This window comes from Macrosteles quadrilineatus, unplaced genomic scaffold (assembly GCF_028750875.1).
Source record: "Macrosteles quadrilineatus isolate MER2022 unplaced genomic scaffold, UCM_ALF_1.0 Scaffold_2__2_contigs__length_208266976, whole genome shotgun sequence".
Classification (NCBI taxonomy): domain Eukaryota; kingdom Metazoa; phylum Arthropoda; class Insecta; order Hemiptera; family Cicadellidae; genus Macrosteles; species Macrosteles quadrilineatus.
This window is the reverse complement of record NW_026542595.1, coordinates 24,548,757-24,568,312: the sequence shown is the minus strand read 5'-3', so window position 1 is coordinate 24,568,312 and position 19,556 is coordinate 24,548,757. Positions and strand designations below refer to the sequence as shown.

At 34.6% G+C, this 19,556-nt stretch overlaps 1 protein-coding gene across 1 annotated transcript in view; it reads left to right on the top strand.

The window, feature by feature from the left end:
• LOC128985602 (uncharacterized) overlaps positions 1–17,226 on the top strand; it is a 109,856-nt gene extending 92,630 nt beyond the window's left edge. The window contains exon 10 of the mRNA XM_054405235.1: positions 15,665–17,226. Within this exon, the coding sequence (XP_054261210.1) occupies positions 15,665–15,732 (68 nt within the window). The 3' untranslated portion in view covers positions 15,733–17,226. The remainder of the gene's footprint in view (positions 1–15,664) is intronic.
• The last annotated feature ends 2,330 nt before the right edge of the window (positions 17,227–19,556 follow it).

Here is a 19,556-nt window from a genome sequence, read left to right as displayed (position 1 = left end):
CGCCACCTCATTTGCCGTTGGGTAGGGGGGAGTTCCATTAATGAGGAAAGGGAATTCCTAGCGGGTTGGACGGTTGCCTGGTATTTAGGTGACCGAAAGGTGAGCCTGACTACGAAAGACGCGAATACGACAAAAGAACAAGTTTTACGTGACCAAAATGAACACACCTTACAATCTAAAATTACTAAAATGTACCCTAACCTCAAGATCTAGAGGTAACTGTGAGCGTAAAAACCTAGAATTCTGTTAGGCCTACCTAGGTGTGCGGATACTGATCCATTTTATCAAGGGGGAAAACATGACTTAAAACTAGAACGGGAATCAATAATTCAATACAAATACAAGTTACAAAATACAAGTTTACTAGAGAAAAATTTAACTATTGACAATACAAGGAATTGAAATGTGGTTCAAAATTTACGAACTCAATTAATATCAGTACAAAAGGCAGAAACAATTCCTTAACCAAAAAAATATTCTCAAGTACCGAGTGGTTCAAAACATGGACAATAATAACAAGTAAAGACCCTTCAATGAAACAAGAAACAATTTTCTAAATTTACTAATCTCAAATATTCGAAAACATGAAACAATTTAAGTTACTGAGTATTAGATCTCAAAAATATTGGAACATGAAACAAACGATTTAAATAAACACTGACAAGTTAACAAATTAGAATGTGGGTTTTAAACAGGTTACTATCTACATACACTAGGCCTAACCAGAACCTAACACATTCCTTCAGTAAATTAAATGATTAAATTTCAGACAACATTTTCATGAATATAGGTGGCCACCTGGAATAAACACAATATAATACACAATGAAACAATGATACAAATAAATATAAATATTACGATGAATGTTGCTTAACCTACGTTGCTTCTTCAGAAACGGAGCGTCCAACCTAACCTAACCTAACACTCCACAAATCGGGCAGGGTGCACTCAGTCTTCCATTTTGTTGATAATGGGACGGCTCAAATTGAAACAGAAAGATTTGCCTGCACACAGTAAGTTAACTTAGGCCTAGGACTTATCGCTTTCACATCCAGTCGAATCTCGGGCCCAGAGTCTCCATGGCGATAGGGTCGGATCGTCCAACGGTTGGTAGGGTAGACTTCAGTGGCCAGTTACAGTGACACTGCAGCGGCGATGAGGTCGTCAATAGGCAGATCTTGGAAGTCCAATAACGTCTCTGGTCCGTAACTGCTCTCTCTGATCCGTAACTGCTCCCTGTACAACCCAAAGGGAATAGAATGTTGCAATGGTAAAATATGTGGGTTTAAGTAGCACTAAATGTTTGGTCTATGAGGTCAACCACAAGAGTTCTAATAGTTCAGTCTTAAAATGGTTTGACCCGATGCACTGCACTACCTAGGCCTAACTTCTGTGAACAGGCAATAGTTCAGTCACTAAAAAGGCAAAATTAGCCGGGAACCAAGATTGGAGTGTCAATAATTATATTGTTCATTCACTCCGAAACGGAGATAGCAAAACAGTCTTGTAATTGCGCACTTCAATGGGGTGAGCAAGCTAGTAAGCATCTTGGTTAGGTTAGGTACTATCGACTGAATTTTTACATCATAAAGCAAAGAAATAGTAATTAATGAACATAAGAATGACTAGAGCTAATTTATTTTACATTTTTTTTATCTTTTTATTTATATTTTTTCAAGTTTCCACAAAAGTTACGGTACTAGGCCTAAGCCAAATTCCAGCCCAAAATTCAAAATTGAATTTAAAACTTCCTTTAAATCAAACATTTCTGTGATCCACTATCAAAATAACTATACCTGTAACCTATGGTTGTAATAAAATAACCTAAACTAATAATGTCCAACCATGTGCTCAACTTGTCATGATTCTGCAGGCAACCATATCCTAGAACATCTTATTTTAACACAAAAATCAATTTTCAATTTGACAGAAATTCAACAAAAATACTATAACAGGACATTTATTTACATACAAAAAGTTTGTTAGGCCTTAACCTCACTACTTCGTCTTTGAATCCAAAATCTGTTACGATTACGACATGTCAATTCCAAACTTGATAGTCAACGACTAATCACTTTTTTTCAACTATTCTCGCTTAAAACACATAATAAAGAATTTAACTAAGTTTATCCCTCTGTAGGAACACCAAATAAATACATAATTTGAAAGGCTAAGTATCAGAAATTTACAAAACTACACTTTAGGCTTGGACAAACTTTTCCCTGACATGTCCATTTTGGTTTTCTCGTGCCGAGTGTTTCGACAATTTCAATAATCAAAAAGAATTGAACCTAAACACAAACGTTGACATTACACAGAAAGACAAAGTACAATAAAAGGACAAATAATTTAACTAACTGAAATTCAGACTCACCCCGATCACATAAATCCCAGGCTAGGGTTCGGGGACAGTTGTTGAGAATCTTGGAGGACAAGAAAAGGATGAAGTATCATGGCCGTCGTCTCAGAGAAGAAGGACGAAAGGATTCACTTCCAAAACCAAGGAACAAGGGGGGGGGGGGAAACTGAGTCCAGTTGGTGTAGATCCGGAGTCAACTCTTCTTTTATTTTGATTTTTGGGTCTCAAACGGCAGGCAGCATAGCGCGCTTATGCAGCTTATAAACATAGCTGAGTTGATCAGTCTCAGCATTGTTGAGAGGATTGAATAAAAAGGAGAATCCACTTCGGAACGTTACACACTCATTACAGATACTTTCTTTTTCAAATAGTTTATATGTGATGAGTCTATTCCTGAGCTGCCAATACCTAAGTTGCAGGTAAAAGTTTTCAAATACCGAGGGTGTGGCATAGTCATTAACTTAGACCGTCTGATATATTTGTATGCGGCGGGATATGAGAAAAAAACTGTCGCAAACCAAATAAGAGTTGTAACACAGTACCGGACCTGTTTAGTTACGGATAGATTGATTTGTTCTTTATAAAAATTTAGTTTTTCACTAATACATTTGTCTTCAGTATCATTGTTAATGTTATCAATTACTTCATTCAAAACAGCTAGTTTGTCACGTTTTGAGATTTGCAATTCGACACCTTGCTGGAATAATAGATTGCAGATCTGTTTAAACTGTGACCACTTAGTTATCCTAGGGCATTTGCTCACTTCTAATATTTGGGGGTTGTCATTCAGTACAAAGTCGTCTTTGACAACTGTAAAAGAAAGATCTGTTTTGATAATGAGCGTCAAATCAACTTTCGGGAACTGTTTCTCATTAAATATAGTAGTAAACAAACATAACTGATTATTACTTACTTTAGAGTAAACATTTTTCAATTCTACCGCGCACTTCACTGAAAACCCATTAGTTATTTCTTCATAGCTATTTACTTTGTCTAAACGGTCCTGTTCATTTTTTGTCTGCTCAGCTCTTTTTTCTATCTCCCTCTGTCTCTGATTGGGATCCTTTCTTTCTTGAGGAAGTACTTTCGACAGGTAACAAGGCAAATTTTCAAATATCGTAGGTAAAGCATCGCTAGATAACTTTAACTGGTCCCGTTTGACAGTCAAAACAGTACCGTCCGGTCGCGTCACTTTATCCTCACGCACTACGTATCTATCGTCAAAATGCTTGATACACACTCTGGACGATTTATTTATTTGATAGTCGCACCTATGAATAGCTCTAAGCCATGTTTCAGCTCTTGTTGTATCTCTTGGGAATGAAAAAACAGTTACACGTTGTCCTGGGTCATAGTTACTTTTACAGCCAGGGACACAACACTTGTAAGGCATTGTTTACCAGGAAGCAAAACATAATTTTTAAATTACACAACTCATGAAGCGAACACCACAAAAGCATTGGTTAGTGACAGTGACATTCAGTATGTAAACAAACGAGTATGGCGACGCACTGAAACCAATGACATTCCAAAAGACCACGTGTTGTCTAGCACTACGACGCCGCGTAGCGGAGTATCGACCGCCTACAGTTGTGACGTAGCGCCTGAAGTGGTGGGGGTGCAGCACGGCCTGTATATCTAGTGCGGCCTTGGTATAATCCCTAAAATTTAAAGTCAAAGTGATTAAAATGATTTAACTTAACACGAGGTGTTAGCCCGTCCTACGTACGGGAATTCAGTAGTAAGTTAAAACCGTGTACAATTCAGATCAGCTAGTTTACACATATAAAGACAAAGTTTCTTGCAGTTTTAATGTGAAAAATCATCTTGTAAACAAATGTTGTGTGACCAAATATGTTTTTATTCCAACATAGGCCTATACGATATGCATTTTAAATCCGATAATTTTACAATAAAACAGCAATTCTGCAATTTTTACGATGTGAAAAGCGTTGAAGTGAGATTTGCAGCCGATTCGCACAGACGCACACTGATTATAAGTACGGTAGGGGTACACTTCCATATCTGTTGGCACAAACAACCGAATGAGTAATTTCGATTATTCGATTGTTTATTTCAATATATCGTTTGGTTAGGTTAACTTTACCTTACTAACCAAATGATATATCGATCAATATTTTCATTCGGTTGTTTGTGCCAACGGATATGGAAGTGTACCCATAAGTAGCCTACGGTAGAGAGAGTAATAGTCAATTGAGAATAGACCTAGTCAACGATACCACCTTCCATAGCATACCTGCCTCTTCCAAAATTATTATCACCAAAATACAACTACTATACACAATTTCCAGTAGGTCTGAATAGAAACGACCCAAAATAAAACGATAATATCCAATAAAATTCACAGTACACATAATTTAACTTTGGTGTCCTAACATCAAAACTAATCGTCTCAACGATCCTTTATATCAATTTCACTGCATTAATTGCTTAATAAATAAGTGTAAACAAAGAAAAGTAAAAACAATAACAGTTTGTTTTGAAACAGCTGTTTGGTTCAAAAACATTCATTTGAAAAAAAGAACCGGTCACATGTAGCAGGAATATAAAAAGTAAACACGCTAGTAAAGCTAATGACGTAATTGTCAATGTTTATTATCCATACCGTTATCAGTTCTAGCCTTGATAATTTCCCACCCTCATTGAATAAACGTACATCGTAATTTCCCATATTAGTTCATTTAAACTACACTATATTCATAGTTGAAATAAAAGTGATATTTTCACGTTTGGGGGCGCTGGTATAGGCGCCCCTAAACGTAACCACAACTGAACACGATTTCATAAAAGGATGGTTTGTCTAATTGCAGTATCCTAGGTCAATGTTGACGTTGTGTTCAATCTATGTCATCCATCTTTGTATAAAACCCGGCTGAGGTTGTGAGGGTAATTTAAATTGGTGATTCCTGAGTATTCTTGATCTTCTTTTTATGACATCAATATTTCCGGGCCTAATCCAAACAAAGTTAAAGCAGACAAACATTAATTGTAAACAAAAAGCTACCATTAAGAATTAAGACATGTAAACATTGTTATTTTTATAATCTTTCCTTGAAAAGTGGAGCAGTAAAATAATTTGCATTTATCCTTTTTTATTAAGACTCGTGTACGGAGCCTCGATTTGTACTGTGGTTTAATTAATTTTGGTTCAAACGGAGGTTTAAACTGTGGTCTAGTTATCTCTACTAATCTTACTTATTTCCTATAATCAATGACAAAATAAGAGTAAATAAAATAACCTCATAGTTCCATAGTTTATATTTAACCAGCTGTTAGTTAAAACAAATTATACTGCTCTAAAACAAATCGAAGATTATAAAGATTGCTTTAAAAAATAATTTGAACATCCTAGCATTTTACTATGTATATTTAATTAATCTGTCATCCTCTTACAGAAGAATTGAACGTATCAATTATTAGCATTACACATAGTATAAATAAGTCAACAAGTAGGCCTATGTCTTTACATTTTTATCCAAATGCTGAATTTGTGACACAAAAGCTGAATGTTTACAGCTGTTATGTTAAGCAAATTATTTTATGCAAAAAGCTAGTTTAGAATCTTAGCGTCGGCTGCTAGACTTTTTAAAAATTAAAACTTAATTTCTAAAAAACTGGGACCCTAAACTAAAATTATGGCTTCGACATTCCCTAGTTCTCAAAATTATCTTTCTTTCAACACAAAAATCATGAAAATCATTTTCACTCAGTCGAGTGGTTGATTCAGAATCGTGAAATAAAAAAACACTGTTTCGTTTTAATATTATAGATTAACTTAACAACAGAAGAACAGTTTAGATTTTATATATATTTTTTCATTTCAAATTTGTACTGCCACCTCAAGATTTTTATAAATTGGACATTATTACTGAAGATCTGGTGAGAACTCTCCATTTTGTATAAGGCTTATCCTAACATCAAGAAATTTAACTTAATAACTTGCAGACCTATTTTATTTACTTTCTGATCGAACCTAATTATTTGAATTCAAATACTAATTTATTTTCATCAAGAATATTTCCAGAAGAACAATTTGAACAAGAGAACTAAATTCAACTTTGATAAATTTTCGCATTCTATTCATTGTTGGACTATTTAACTTACCTATCCAAGCCTAAGGGAAATATCAATTAATTATCCCATTTTTCATAATAATTAACATATTTTATTTCATAAATTCAAATATTTGAAGATCTTTTTAGCCAGCCGAGTTCCCCTCCCTGAGATTAATGTAATTAAACTTAAAATATATTATTGTAAACTCATTGTTCTGTTTTTACTGAGCTAGGCCACAGAAAACGTACTACTATAACCCAGAATGCTAACCGCATGGTAAAAAGCATTAAGCGGTTTGAGAGAGCTTTGCCTGTCAATCCGCAGGCAGCGCCACCATTGCTATGCTATTGCTATTGCTATGCTATTGCATAGCAACGCTGGTGGCGCTGCCTACGGATTGACAGGCAAAGCTCTCTCAAAACACTTAATGCTTTTTACCATGCGGTTGGCATTCTGGGTTATAGTAGTACGTTTTCTGTGGCTAGGCTAAACCAAAGATGGCGACCCTGTAACTTAGCTTATCTGTTATCTGTTCATTTAAATATCAAACCCCATTCATCATTGTAATATCTTATTCCTAGTTCATTAAATTTTTATTGTTAAGAAATTCTTCAGCTTAATCATTTGTCTTGCTATAAGTATATTTAATCTAGGCTTAACTTAGCATAATAAATATTAAGTAAGTTAAAGGTACAAACCTGAACCAAATTTTATTAACTTAGTCTAAATTATTACAAACACGACACGCATAGTGTTTTCTTTTAGGCCTTTGCTGCACTCGAGATCATTCCGCACGAGCCGCAGGCGAGTGCGTAAACATTGCTCTCGTGTGCAGCAAAGTGCCACTTTGCCCACTAGTTACTCAAATAACTATTTTTAATTTTTGACACTCAAAATAACAAAAAATCCCTACTGTATTTCTCTCAAGACAATTTTAAAGGGCTTAAAAAACAAATTTAGTATATCAAAGTGTTTTTGTATGATTGTTGCTTACGGAAAAAAATTCAAAAAATTGCAAATATGAAATTCCCATGTTATTCTTATGGAAAATCTACGTATATAATAATTACGTAAGGCGATTCTTTCCGTAAAAATTGTGGGTGACTAGGGTGTCGTAGAGCGAGCGGGAGAGGGCTCAAATTCTCTATCCTGTGACGGCGGGAAAAATAGTGGAATTCCCAAAATTATAATCGAAACTTAGATAGGATAACGTAAAATGTTCCCCACAAGAATAGCATTGGAAACCATACACAGCTGATTTTTGTTTTCTTTAATAATATAGTTGATCACGCTATATTTCCAAGCCAGTATTCAATACACGCAGTTTAATTCTTAGACGGTAAACTCTGCAATGCACTGTATATTAAATCCAGGGATAACGTTATCTATAATTGAAACTTTTTCAATTCAATTCAATTCAAATTATCTTTATTCATCAAGTACATTACAATGAACTTGAATGGTTTGGTTTTGAAAACCAAACCAAAGATTTTTGTGTCAACTGTCAATATTGGATTTGACAACTGGGAAATGGAACCCTAAAACTATAAAATATTACACACACAATGTGGCTAATAAAACTGTTCTGTTTGTGTGGTACTCATTTACTTCCCTAAAGTTTCATCACGATTGGCTGGTCGTTCAGTAACCAGGGTGTATACCAACCGGGAAAACCGGGAGAACCGGGAAATAACCTTGAATTTGAATGGACCTGGAAAAAACCGGGAAAAAGCCGGGATTTTTGGACCGATTCCGGGATTTTTATTTTAGCCCTGGTAGAAGATTGCAGTCATAAAATGCGTCTTGCCGCGATTTCGGGTGACGACGATGACGATTTCGTGACCGCGGGAAACGACGATGACATCTACACGTCCGCGGGAAATGTTCATGATTTTGCCGCGGTTGCGGACGACAACGATGACGTTTCTGTGACCGCCGATGACCATGACGTTTCCGTGACCGCGGGAGATGACAATGACGATCCCGTGACCGCGAGAGATAACGATGACGTTTCTGTGACCGCGGGAGATGACGATAACGTTTCCGTGACAGCAGGAGACCACGATGATGTTTACACTGCCGCGGGGAATATTCATGATTTTGCCGAGATCGCGGACGACGACGATAACGTTTCCGTGAGTGCGGGAGACGACGATGACGTTTCCGTGACCACGAGAGACGACGTTGATGTTTACACGGGCGCGGGAAATATTGGTGATTTTGCCGAGATCGCGGACGACGGTGTTGACGTTTCCATAACTACTGGAAGCAATGATGATGTTTACACTGCCGCGGGAAATATTCATGATTTGCCTTGACCGCGAAGGACGACGATGATTATGTCTACACGGCCGCAGATGTTCATGATTTTGCCGCGATCGCGGACGACAACGATGACGTTCCCGTGACCGCGGGAGTGACCGATGGTGTCTACACGGCCGCGGAAGATTTTCGTGATTTTGCCACGATCGCGGATGACAATGATTACTTTTCCGTGATCCTGAACGGGAGATGTCCAGGATTTTTCTATGATAACGTAAGACTGTGATGACGTTTACGTCACTGTGGAAGAGACCACACGACCGCAGGAAATATTCAGGATTTTGCCGCCGTTGATAATGTTTTCTTAAACAATGAAGATAATATTCAGGATTTTGCTGCTATCGAGAGAGACGATGTTTCCGCGGCCTTAAGTAATGATGATAATGCAAATTATTACTATAACAAGGATTATTATTTTTTCAACACTAGCTCACTGGACTTTGAAACAAATTTTATGTATATTGTATACTTAAGCTGCAAGTCTTAAATTGATTATAGTTTAAGTGGAACCAAACAGATATGCGAGAACCTGGAAAAACATTGAAAAACTATGAAAAACCAGGAAAAAACCTTGAAAAACCTGGAATTTCACTTTAATAAAATAGTACACACCCTGAGTAACGCATAAAGGACAAACATTGAATTTCATTTATATATAGAAAGCAAACAGTTAGACTTTTTTAGACAAAACGCATAAAGGTCAAACATTGAATTTCATTTATATAGAAAGCAAACAGTTAGACTTTTTTATACAAAACGCATAAAGGTCAAACTTGTATGTTTTTGCATGGTTACTGGTTACGGAAAAAAATTTATAAAATTGTAAATTTAAAATTCCCATGTTATTCTTATGAAGAACAAGTAAACTGATGTAGATTGCTTGTTTATGGATATATTTTGATATAACTTGGCAAATCTATTTATTTTATACTCAGCTATTATTTTTTTCCTAAAAAACACACTCTTTTATCCTTCCTGTAGCAGCAAACCTAGGTACTTGTTAAACCTAATGTTATTGAAATTGATTTATAAATTTGTTTAAATACCTGCTTCTAGTAATCCAATAGTCACAATTTCTGTCACGCAACTAGTTTCGACTTCATGTAGAAGTCATCCTCAGGCGTCCAGTGGATGTCAAAATAATGACTTCATCAGAAGGTAGTCAATACACACATGGTACATTCACACGCAAACACTAGTGATGACCGAATCTCAAATCTCAAAACCATCAAAACTTAGAAAAAGTTTCGGTTTTGATTCGATCACCAAGTTTATTGATTCAAAAGTTTCGAAATTGAAGATTTTGGCAGTTTTATTTTTTAAACTGCTGACATTAGTTTGTGCCATTGTTATTGTTTTTAACACCGTTTCCAAACAAGCTGGTAGCAACAGAGCAAACATCACCATTAACAGTAATGAAACAAGTAAATTTTATTCTGAACTTCAAAAGGTATCTTAAATACTATAACTGGTACAATTCAGTTTCACATCAATATTTACTAAACACAAAGAAATATTGACCACTAAATGTTCTAATTAATCTAATATTCATGTTTATGTTGGTGTTAGAAGTTTTATTAATTTTTTTTTGTTTATAAAAATTGTTGTACAGTAATGGGTTTTAAGTAAGATTATCAGTCACATTCACATACTGTATTTATGTTATGTCACGGTCAGGAGTAGTCGATCTCTTTCAGTTTTGATTGCATACTTAACATGTTATGATTATGTGTATTTTTTTGTAACCTTGACCTTTGTAACCAGCTAAGTAAAATAGTTTCGCGTTTAAGTTTTGAGATTCGAGATTCAAGATTCGATTTTTTTAAGTTTCGGTTTTGAGATTCAAAATTTCTTGTTTTGACCATCACTAGCAAACACGCACACGTACACGAACATAGTTACATAAAAAAGGTACATTTACAACGATAATAATACGAATTAATGGTAACTTAAGGATGGTGCGTCACGACCGGGTGAATGTAGCGTCTAGACTGCCAGTCAACGTGTTCGGTCGGCGCTGTGATGTCACTCCTTTGTTCTTGTTTATCAGTCAGCTGTCTCCATTCATTCCCGACTCTCTCTTAAGTGATGGCCGTGTCGTAAATTTAATTAGATTGGAAAGATTTGTATGTCATTTAAAACATTTTGTTTGTCAAATTTTACTGCTCTGTATATTTCAAATCCTTCCAGTGTATTTATTTTTGTTGAAACGGTCGTTAGATAAATTTAATACGGTCATGTTGTTGTCAATATTTGTGTAATTATGATTATCAGAAACTAAGTGTTTGGCAAAGGTTGAGGTTTGAGCGGACGTTGTTCTCCTTGGAAGATAATCTTTAAATCTCTTCTTGAAAGAACGAGCTATCTGCCCAATATAATATTTAGGGCAGTCGTCGCAACTGATCTGATGTCAAAAATCTGAGTCATCGTTTGGGGTCGATCTTTCAGTAAAGTTCCGAGTTTGTTAGCTGTATTAAAGGACACAGTGATGTTATTTTTGGCCATGATGTTTTAAAATTTTTTAATTTATTGCTTAAGGACAATAAAAAATTAAAGTGGTTTAAATACCTGCAATGTCGACAATCCCAAGTGGTTGTGAAACAACTAGTTTCGGCTCATAACGGAGCCATCTTCAGGTTTTCCAAGGACATAATCACTTCTTCCGAAGGTCGTCAAAGTTCACAAATAATTTACATACATTTAAAAACATTAAAAAAAAACACGTAACACGCATGCCTAGGCCTAGCTTTAACGACATGACCGGCGGGAGTTTACGTCTAGACTACCGGGCACTATGGTCGATGCGTCTTATCAGTAACAGGTTGTTTGTGGGTATCATTCTTCTCCCTCTCCCTTTCCATTATTTTTATTGTGGTGTTGTAAATAAAGTTAGAAGCAAATGAAAGCTTGTCGTTTAGCACGTTTTGTTTATCTGATTTGACTGCCTTATAAATTTCGAATTCTTCTAGCGTGTTGATCTGAAATTTATTTTTATTAAAATGTAGAACTGTCATGTTGTCATTGATGTTGGAATAGCTATGGTTGTTTGTGATTAAATGTTCTGCAAAGGTTGACGATTGTGTGGATGTGGTTTTCTTGGGGATGTGTTCCTTAAAACGTTTTGTAAAAGAGCGTGATGTCTGGCCTATGTAATAACTATCACAATCGCTGCAATTAATTTGGTAAACACCTGTCTTATCGTAGTTTGATGTAGATATGAGCGGACGTTCCTTCAACTTAGAGCCAAGTTTGTTAACCGATTTAAATGCCACTGTGATGTTGTTCTTGGTCATAATATTTTTAAATTTGTAACTTAGATGAGTTCCAAAATCAGCTGATAAAAATGTTTTAGGCTCTTTTGCTTTGTTTCTATCTTTATTCTGATGTTTAGCTACCAGTTTATCTACTATATTACTTTTGAATCCATTTTTTACAGCTATGTATTTGATGGTATTTAATTCCTCTTCATAATCTTTTGCGTTCAGTGGTACTGTCAATAATCTGTGTACAAAACTGTTGTATGCAGCCATCTTTTGAGAGTATGGATGGTGTGACTCTGAATTAATGGTTTGGTCAGTGCACGTCGGTTTTCTATAGATTTTAAATTCAAAGTGGTCTTTTTGTTTAACGATGGTGAGGTCGAGAAAGTTGATAGAGCTGTTTTTCTCCTCTTCTAGAGTGAATTGGATGTTTTTATGGATGCTGCACAAATATGTATTTAATAGGGTCAACTGTCTGCTGTTTCCGTTAAAGAGAACTATTGTGTCATCTACATATCTATGGTAAAAGATAATTTTATCTCTGTATCGATTAGCCTCTGTGAACAATGTTCTGTTTTCAAGGTCGTTCAAGAATACTTCAGCCAAAATACTTGACAGAGGGGAGCCCATAGCTAAACCATCTTTTTGGATGTAGAAGCTATTTTGAAATTTAAAATAATTCTGTTTTAGTACAACATTCGTTAGTTTTATCAGATCATCTATTGCGTCTGGTGAAAGTTTGGAATTCTTCAGTAAGTTCAATTTGAGAATGTCTATTGTTTCGTTAACAGGGATATTAGTATAAAGATTCACGATGTCAAATGATGCTAGTCTTTGGTTATTTTTTATTGAAAGTGATTTCATTTTGTCAATTAATTCTAGGCTATTTTTAAGGCTATGGTTGTTCTCCAAGATAATTTCATTTCTGATTATAATATCAAGTTTCTTTGCTACTTTATATGCTGGTGAAGGCATAAAGTTAACGAGAGGTCTTATAGGTATGTCGGGCTTGTGAATCTTTGGTAATCCACGGAGTATTGGAGCTTGTGGGTTTGTGACTTTTAAAGAATTTATTTCAGTTTTCGAAAACAAATGTTTGCTTTGAGATATTGCCTGGTTAATTGTTTTTGTGTTATTGGCTGTAGGGTCTTTGTGTAGAGTTTCGATATTGTTATTTTTTATGAAGTTTTCAACTTTGTTGACATAGTCGTCTTTGTAAAGGATTACGATGGAGTTTCCCTTATCAGCTTTGGTTATCACGGCGTTCTGCTCGGCAAGTTTTGTCCTGACGCTTGTCAAGGCACGTCGCAATGTCTTGAACCTATCATTGTACCTCTTTGTTCTCACAGGATTTTTTGCTATGTCTTTAGCTTTGTTGCCCATGATGATACGTGCTGTCTCTTGGACATCATTTGATTTAATACCTTTAATGGCTGCCTCTATATTTAACAGTTCTGTTACTAGACTTTGTTTTTTGGTGTTTGGAAAATTAAAGTTTAAACCTTTATTTAATAGATTCATTTCATCTTTATTGAATTCTATTTTTGTATTATTTACTACTCTGTCAAAGAATTTATGAGAACATTTAATTATATCTGCTTTAAGTTGTGATTCCATTAGGGTTTTTATCTTTTTTCGTTGTGTTAGTTTTTTGGTAAATACTTTTTTGCTTATCTGAGAATCTAATTCAATCATTACATTGTTTACTTGAGCCATGTGCAGTTTGTTCAACAGTTCGATGTGTTTCTAAATAATAACTTGTTTAAAACATTCTTTTTGAAATATAAATGTTTAATTTCATTTTTTATCCATGTAACTTCAGCGAGTCTCTTGGCTTTCAATGCAGGCTTTGATTTGCTACTGACTCTTACATTTACGTAATTTGGGATCAAATTATTCTCTATGCATGTTTTGTTGAACTTAATGTTTTCTGATGTTTTATTCAATTTTAATTTTGACCTCACCATCGTTAAACAAAAAGACCACTTTGAATTTAAAATCTATAGAAAACCGACGTGCACTGACCAAACCATTAATTCAGAGTCACACCATCCATACTCTCAAAAGATGGCTGCATACAACAGTTTTGTACACAGATTATTGACAGTACCACTGAACGCAAAAGATTATGAAGAGGAATTAAATACCATCAAATACATAGCTGTAAAAAATGGATTCAAAAGTAATATAGTAGATAAACTGGTAGCTAAACATCAGAATAAAGATAGAAACAAAGCAAAAGAGCCTAAAACATTTTTATCAGCTGATTTTGGAACTCATCTAAGTTACAAATTTAAAAATATTATGACCAAGAACAACATCACAGTGGCATTTAAATCGGTTAACAAACTTGGCTCTAAGTTGAAGGAACGTCCGCTCATATCTACATCAAACTACGATAAGACAGGTGTTTACCAAATTAATTGCAGCGATTGTGATAGTTATTACATAGGCCAGACATCACGCTCTTTTACAAAACGTTTTAAGGAACACATCCCCAAGAAAACCACATCCACACAATCGTCAACCTTTGCAGAACATTTAATCACAAACAACCATAGCTATTCCAACATCAATGACAACATGACAGTTCTACATTTTAATAAAAATAAATTTCAGATCAACACGCTAGAAGAATTCGAAATTTATAAGGCAGTCAAATCAGATAAACAAAACGTGCTAAACGACAAGCTTTCATTTGCTTCTAACTTTATTTACAACACCACAATAAAAATAATGGAAAGGGAGAGGGAGAAGAATGATACCCACAAACAACCTGTTACTGATAAGACGCATCGACCATAGTGCCCGGTAGTCTAGACGTAAACTCCCGCCGGTCACGTCGTTAAAGCTAGGCCTAGGCATGCGTGTTACGTGTTTTTTTTTAATGTTTTTAAATGTATGTAAATTATTTGTGAACTTTGACGACCTTCGGAAGAAGTGATTATGTCCTTGGAAAACCTGAAGATGGCTCCGTTATGAGCCGAAACTAGTTGTTTCACAACCACTTGGGATTGTCGACATTGCAGGTATTTAAACCACTTTAATTGTATCTCGATAATCCGGAGGCTACCCATTCGAAAAAATGACAATAAAAAAATTAAAAATATTAAAAATGGTCAAGCAACTCTTATTGGATCACTTGATATGGATTGGCCCTATTATAAAATTGGTGTGGTTAGGTTAGGATAAAACCATAAAACCCTTAATAGATTTGTCATCCTTATTGATCAGCTGAAGACAACTTTATTGTTAGTTATGTCCAGGGCCGCTAGGATTGTGTTTTTGTTAACAATTTGTTTCTTGTTATTTCAGTTATTTAAAACCTCGTTTAACCAAATAAAACAATCTTATGATAAAAAATAACTTGTCCCCCAGTTATGTAACCAAGCAGTAAAGCTCAAATCATGAAACTAACCCTAAATAGAAACAAAATTTCGTCCACACAAGCGCCCAGTGTCCCCAACATGAACTAGACACGAAAATCAAAATTTACAATGGCATAAGAAGTCTACTTGTGTTAGTTACTCTATGTTTTGTCATAGATATGACATAATGATTAGTCTATGGTTATGTTCTACTTATTTTTTTTTATTTCGTGCTGTAATAAAATTATAATATTTACTGTTTTTTCATGTTCTTACAGACAACATATATGGAGCTGGACCGCATGTTGTCCAACCCCCAGCTAGACAGAACAACGAAACTCATTGAAGAAGGTCTCCAGTCCCCACTCAATAGCCATATAATGTTACTCATTTCAATTTTGTATTTTTTGTGATTTGAAAATTTTATGTGAGGTATTTGCACAGGCTTGTTAGAATGGGTTAAACAATTATTGATTCTACATAAATATTCTTTTCAAAAACCTTATACATTAAATGTTATTCAATAAATCTGTGTGTTAAAATGCATTTAGAAATAGAATTCAGTCTAAACAATAATTAAACTGAAATATTAGTTAAGTTTGTGCGTGTTAAAAATTATATGAATAATTGTTTGTACACCTAGCTCAAATATTTTTCTTTGCATACTTCACATATTGTCATACCTTGCCAGAAACTAAAAAAAAAATGGCCTACAGTACAACCTTGTTTAGTCAATCTAGCAACCAGCTGGGAACATAAAGAAACCAGAAAACGAAGAAAGATTAGAAAATTACAGCAAAAAAGAGAAAATATAAATGTAATAATTTATTTTTTCACAGATAAAACAACCTTACCAAAATATTTAAACAGCACTAGAAAACAAAAATAATCCCAATGCCTCATACACAGGAATGTAACGCTACAGTCAAGCATCAGATGTAGTCACAGCAACCTTACTTGCCCCTAACAATCTCCTCTTGATTATGTGCTCACATAAAGCAACAGCACTACCAAAATGCATATTTTATATTAATTTCTTATCATGTTTTTCAGTTGTAAACCTCTTCGGGTTTTATGAGATACAACATGAAGGGGGCCGATTCAACGGGGTTGTACTGTATCTGTTGTTTAGGACTGAATTATTAGTTTAATTTCCAAACCAATTCGGATGATATAAAAAATGGGATTTTAATGTTATTGCTAGATTAAGGCTAACAGTTATTTGTTGTTCATTTCATTAGAGATGTGTAGACAGGTGTTGTATGTTTTTGAATTATGAGGTTTTAATGTTAATGCTAGATATTATTCTTAACAATTGTTTTTTGTTCATTTCAGTAAAGATGTGTAGATAAGTGTCATGTAATCAAAACACTATTTATATTACTACTATTCCTCGTATTACTCAAACTGCAGGTCAATACTTCTCAGTGTAAGTTGTTTCTATTGTTACCACGAGTTTTTTTTTTTTTAGCCGAGTCAGTATGGTCTCAGTATGGTAAGTTTTAAAAGCAATGACCAAATTTTTAAACTCCCGTTATTTACTTACCTTCTAAACTAATTTGATAAAGTTTAATTGCAATTTTTTTATAATGATCCATAATTTCAAAATTATATCAAATCTAAATCTGAAATCTGTTTAAAGAAAGTTCTCAATGAATTGCTTTGTGAGGTTTAATCCTTTGTGCTACATTCTTGTGATGATTTTGAACATATTTCCATATTTGAATATATATATATACCTTGCTGCCTTAAAGTCAATACTTTGTTAAATACAGTAATTAGTTTTAAGGATGTAATTAAGATTTTTTACTGTTTATTAAATATGTTATGATAAAAGTAAGTTATTTTTTATTTGTGATCCTTGTTGATACAAAATAACTAGTGGCGTAGCCAGGATTTGGTTTTAGGTTTTCAATTTGTTGTAAACTTACCTTCCTTAGCAGAGTCCATTTAATTATTAAAACAGTAATAATTCAACTCTTGAACTAGAAAAAACTACTTTTGGCCATGTATCATTGTTTATTTATTGACAACTACAATAAAATATTCTAACATAATAACATACAAAAGAACAAACTATTTATATCAATAGAGAATACTAGGTGAAACCCGTTGAAATTGACGGTTACTCTTGAAGTTTCACGCAAATTCAGCTAACTGTGATGGATAGAGTGAAGTTATTAAAATCCTAAAATCTAAAACAAGCGCATGTACGGGCAAACTTTTTCTGTCTGAGTATTTTTCTTTCTTTCATATGGGGTATTTGGCCATGAGAAATCTAGTGGAGTTGTTCGCAAGGCTGGGAAAAATCCAGTTTCCGTCCTACAAAATAGGATTTAGACAACAAAATAAAATTATTCATGAACGCATATAGTTGGCCTAGTATTAGTGCCCAGGATGAGACTGAAATTGGAAACTAAACTTAAATAAAAATATTGTGTCACTGTAATGATATCTTATATTTAGAATTTTTGTTTCCTTTTTGGATCAAATTTTGTGCTTAAAGCTTAAGAATGTTGGCAAAATTAACCCAGCTGTCTCTGTCTCTGCTCATCACCAACCGGACCAGCGACTATCTAACTACAGCTAGCTCCTCGTCTGCTTTCTGCTTAAGTTTACACTCCTACATGCTTACATTAAAATAATTTACTTCTTGTTTTGTTTTTTGAACGGTTCCAAGACCCTACGAATGCCGAAAAGAAAATTTGTATTTTCACTTCCGTTAGATTTTTTGTGAAAAAGTTACCTTGTTCTAAAAAAATCAACACAACTCCGACCTTTAAGCAGTTGAAAATAGTCTAAAACTTTTTTTAAAAGCCCTTAAATAAAACGCATAAAAGTAATTCTAAATCTATAAATATAAAATCCTATGTATGTTTGTTTGTTTGTTTGTTTGTCCTTTATGGACTCCGAAACCGCTTGACAGATTGTAATGAAACTTTCAGGCATTATTAAGCATTATTCAAGGATGGTTTGTGTGAAGTTTGGTGCAGATCTGTCAAAAGGGCTCCGCCCCAGTGGCTCTGGAGTTTCCCATGTTACCCTTATGAGTTATCATGTTTAAAGGGAATTAAAGAATCTTAACAGCTGGTTCAACCAAACAATTTGATTCTGTGATATTCAATAGCATTAAAAAATTAATAGGCTTACCAACAGTGTGCAGCACTATTATTTTTTTAAATTTATGACAACAGCTAATTTGCAACCAAAAGGTGAGTGAGCGTAGAGAACGAACTTCAACCTGGAGGCGAGTTAGCGTAGCGAACGAGCTAACCTGAAGGCAAGTGAGCTCCGAAAACAAGCTCTAACATAAAGGTGAGTGAGCGTAGCAAACAAACTTCAACCAGTACGTGATTGAGCCATGCAAACGAGCTCATCTTGAAAAAAATTGAACGAGCATTTGACATAAAACCACATTAGGACAGGACAATGTCTGTCGGGCCAGCACTAGCCCGACACTAAACTATTAAAATAAACGGTTTCAGCAATCTGACACATACTTTCTCCCATTAGCTTGTCAACAACCCTTATCATGGGTAAGCAATGAGAGTAACTATGGTATTTAATAGGTAAGGTCTCAAAAGTTTCATTAGCTTTTGAACAGTAGTTTTTACAGGAATGAAGGGATGCTCTATTTTCAGAAGAATTTTAATCAGAATTGGGTTTTTTTTTCAAAAAATCCATATTTCCGGTTTTTTAAATAGGATTTTATGGGGAAATAACATAAGTTCATAAGTTACAACCATAGTTTTACAGCAATGGGGGATTGCACTGTGTTGTTTGGAATTATAAGTATTACCACATACTAATTTCAATCTAAGCCGGTTCCTTTCGAAAATATGACTTTCTTATTTTATGAGGTTTTTTTATGGGAAAATAACATAATTTGCAATAACTTTTGAACCGTAATTTTTACAGAAATGGGAGTTTTGCCATTTTGTTCAGAATTTAAAGGGCTACAACATACTAAATTTTATCAAAATCGTTCGGGCCACTTTTGAGAAAATCCGATTTTTCCGTTATTTTATGGGAAAATTGACATTAAAAATCAAAATGAAAAAAACTCCTGGAGATACCATGGATTAGTACCTACATACCAAATTTCATCAAAATCGGACTTCATGTGGTCTGTAGCTCTGTACACATCTAGACACACAGACACACACACAC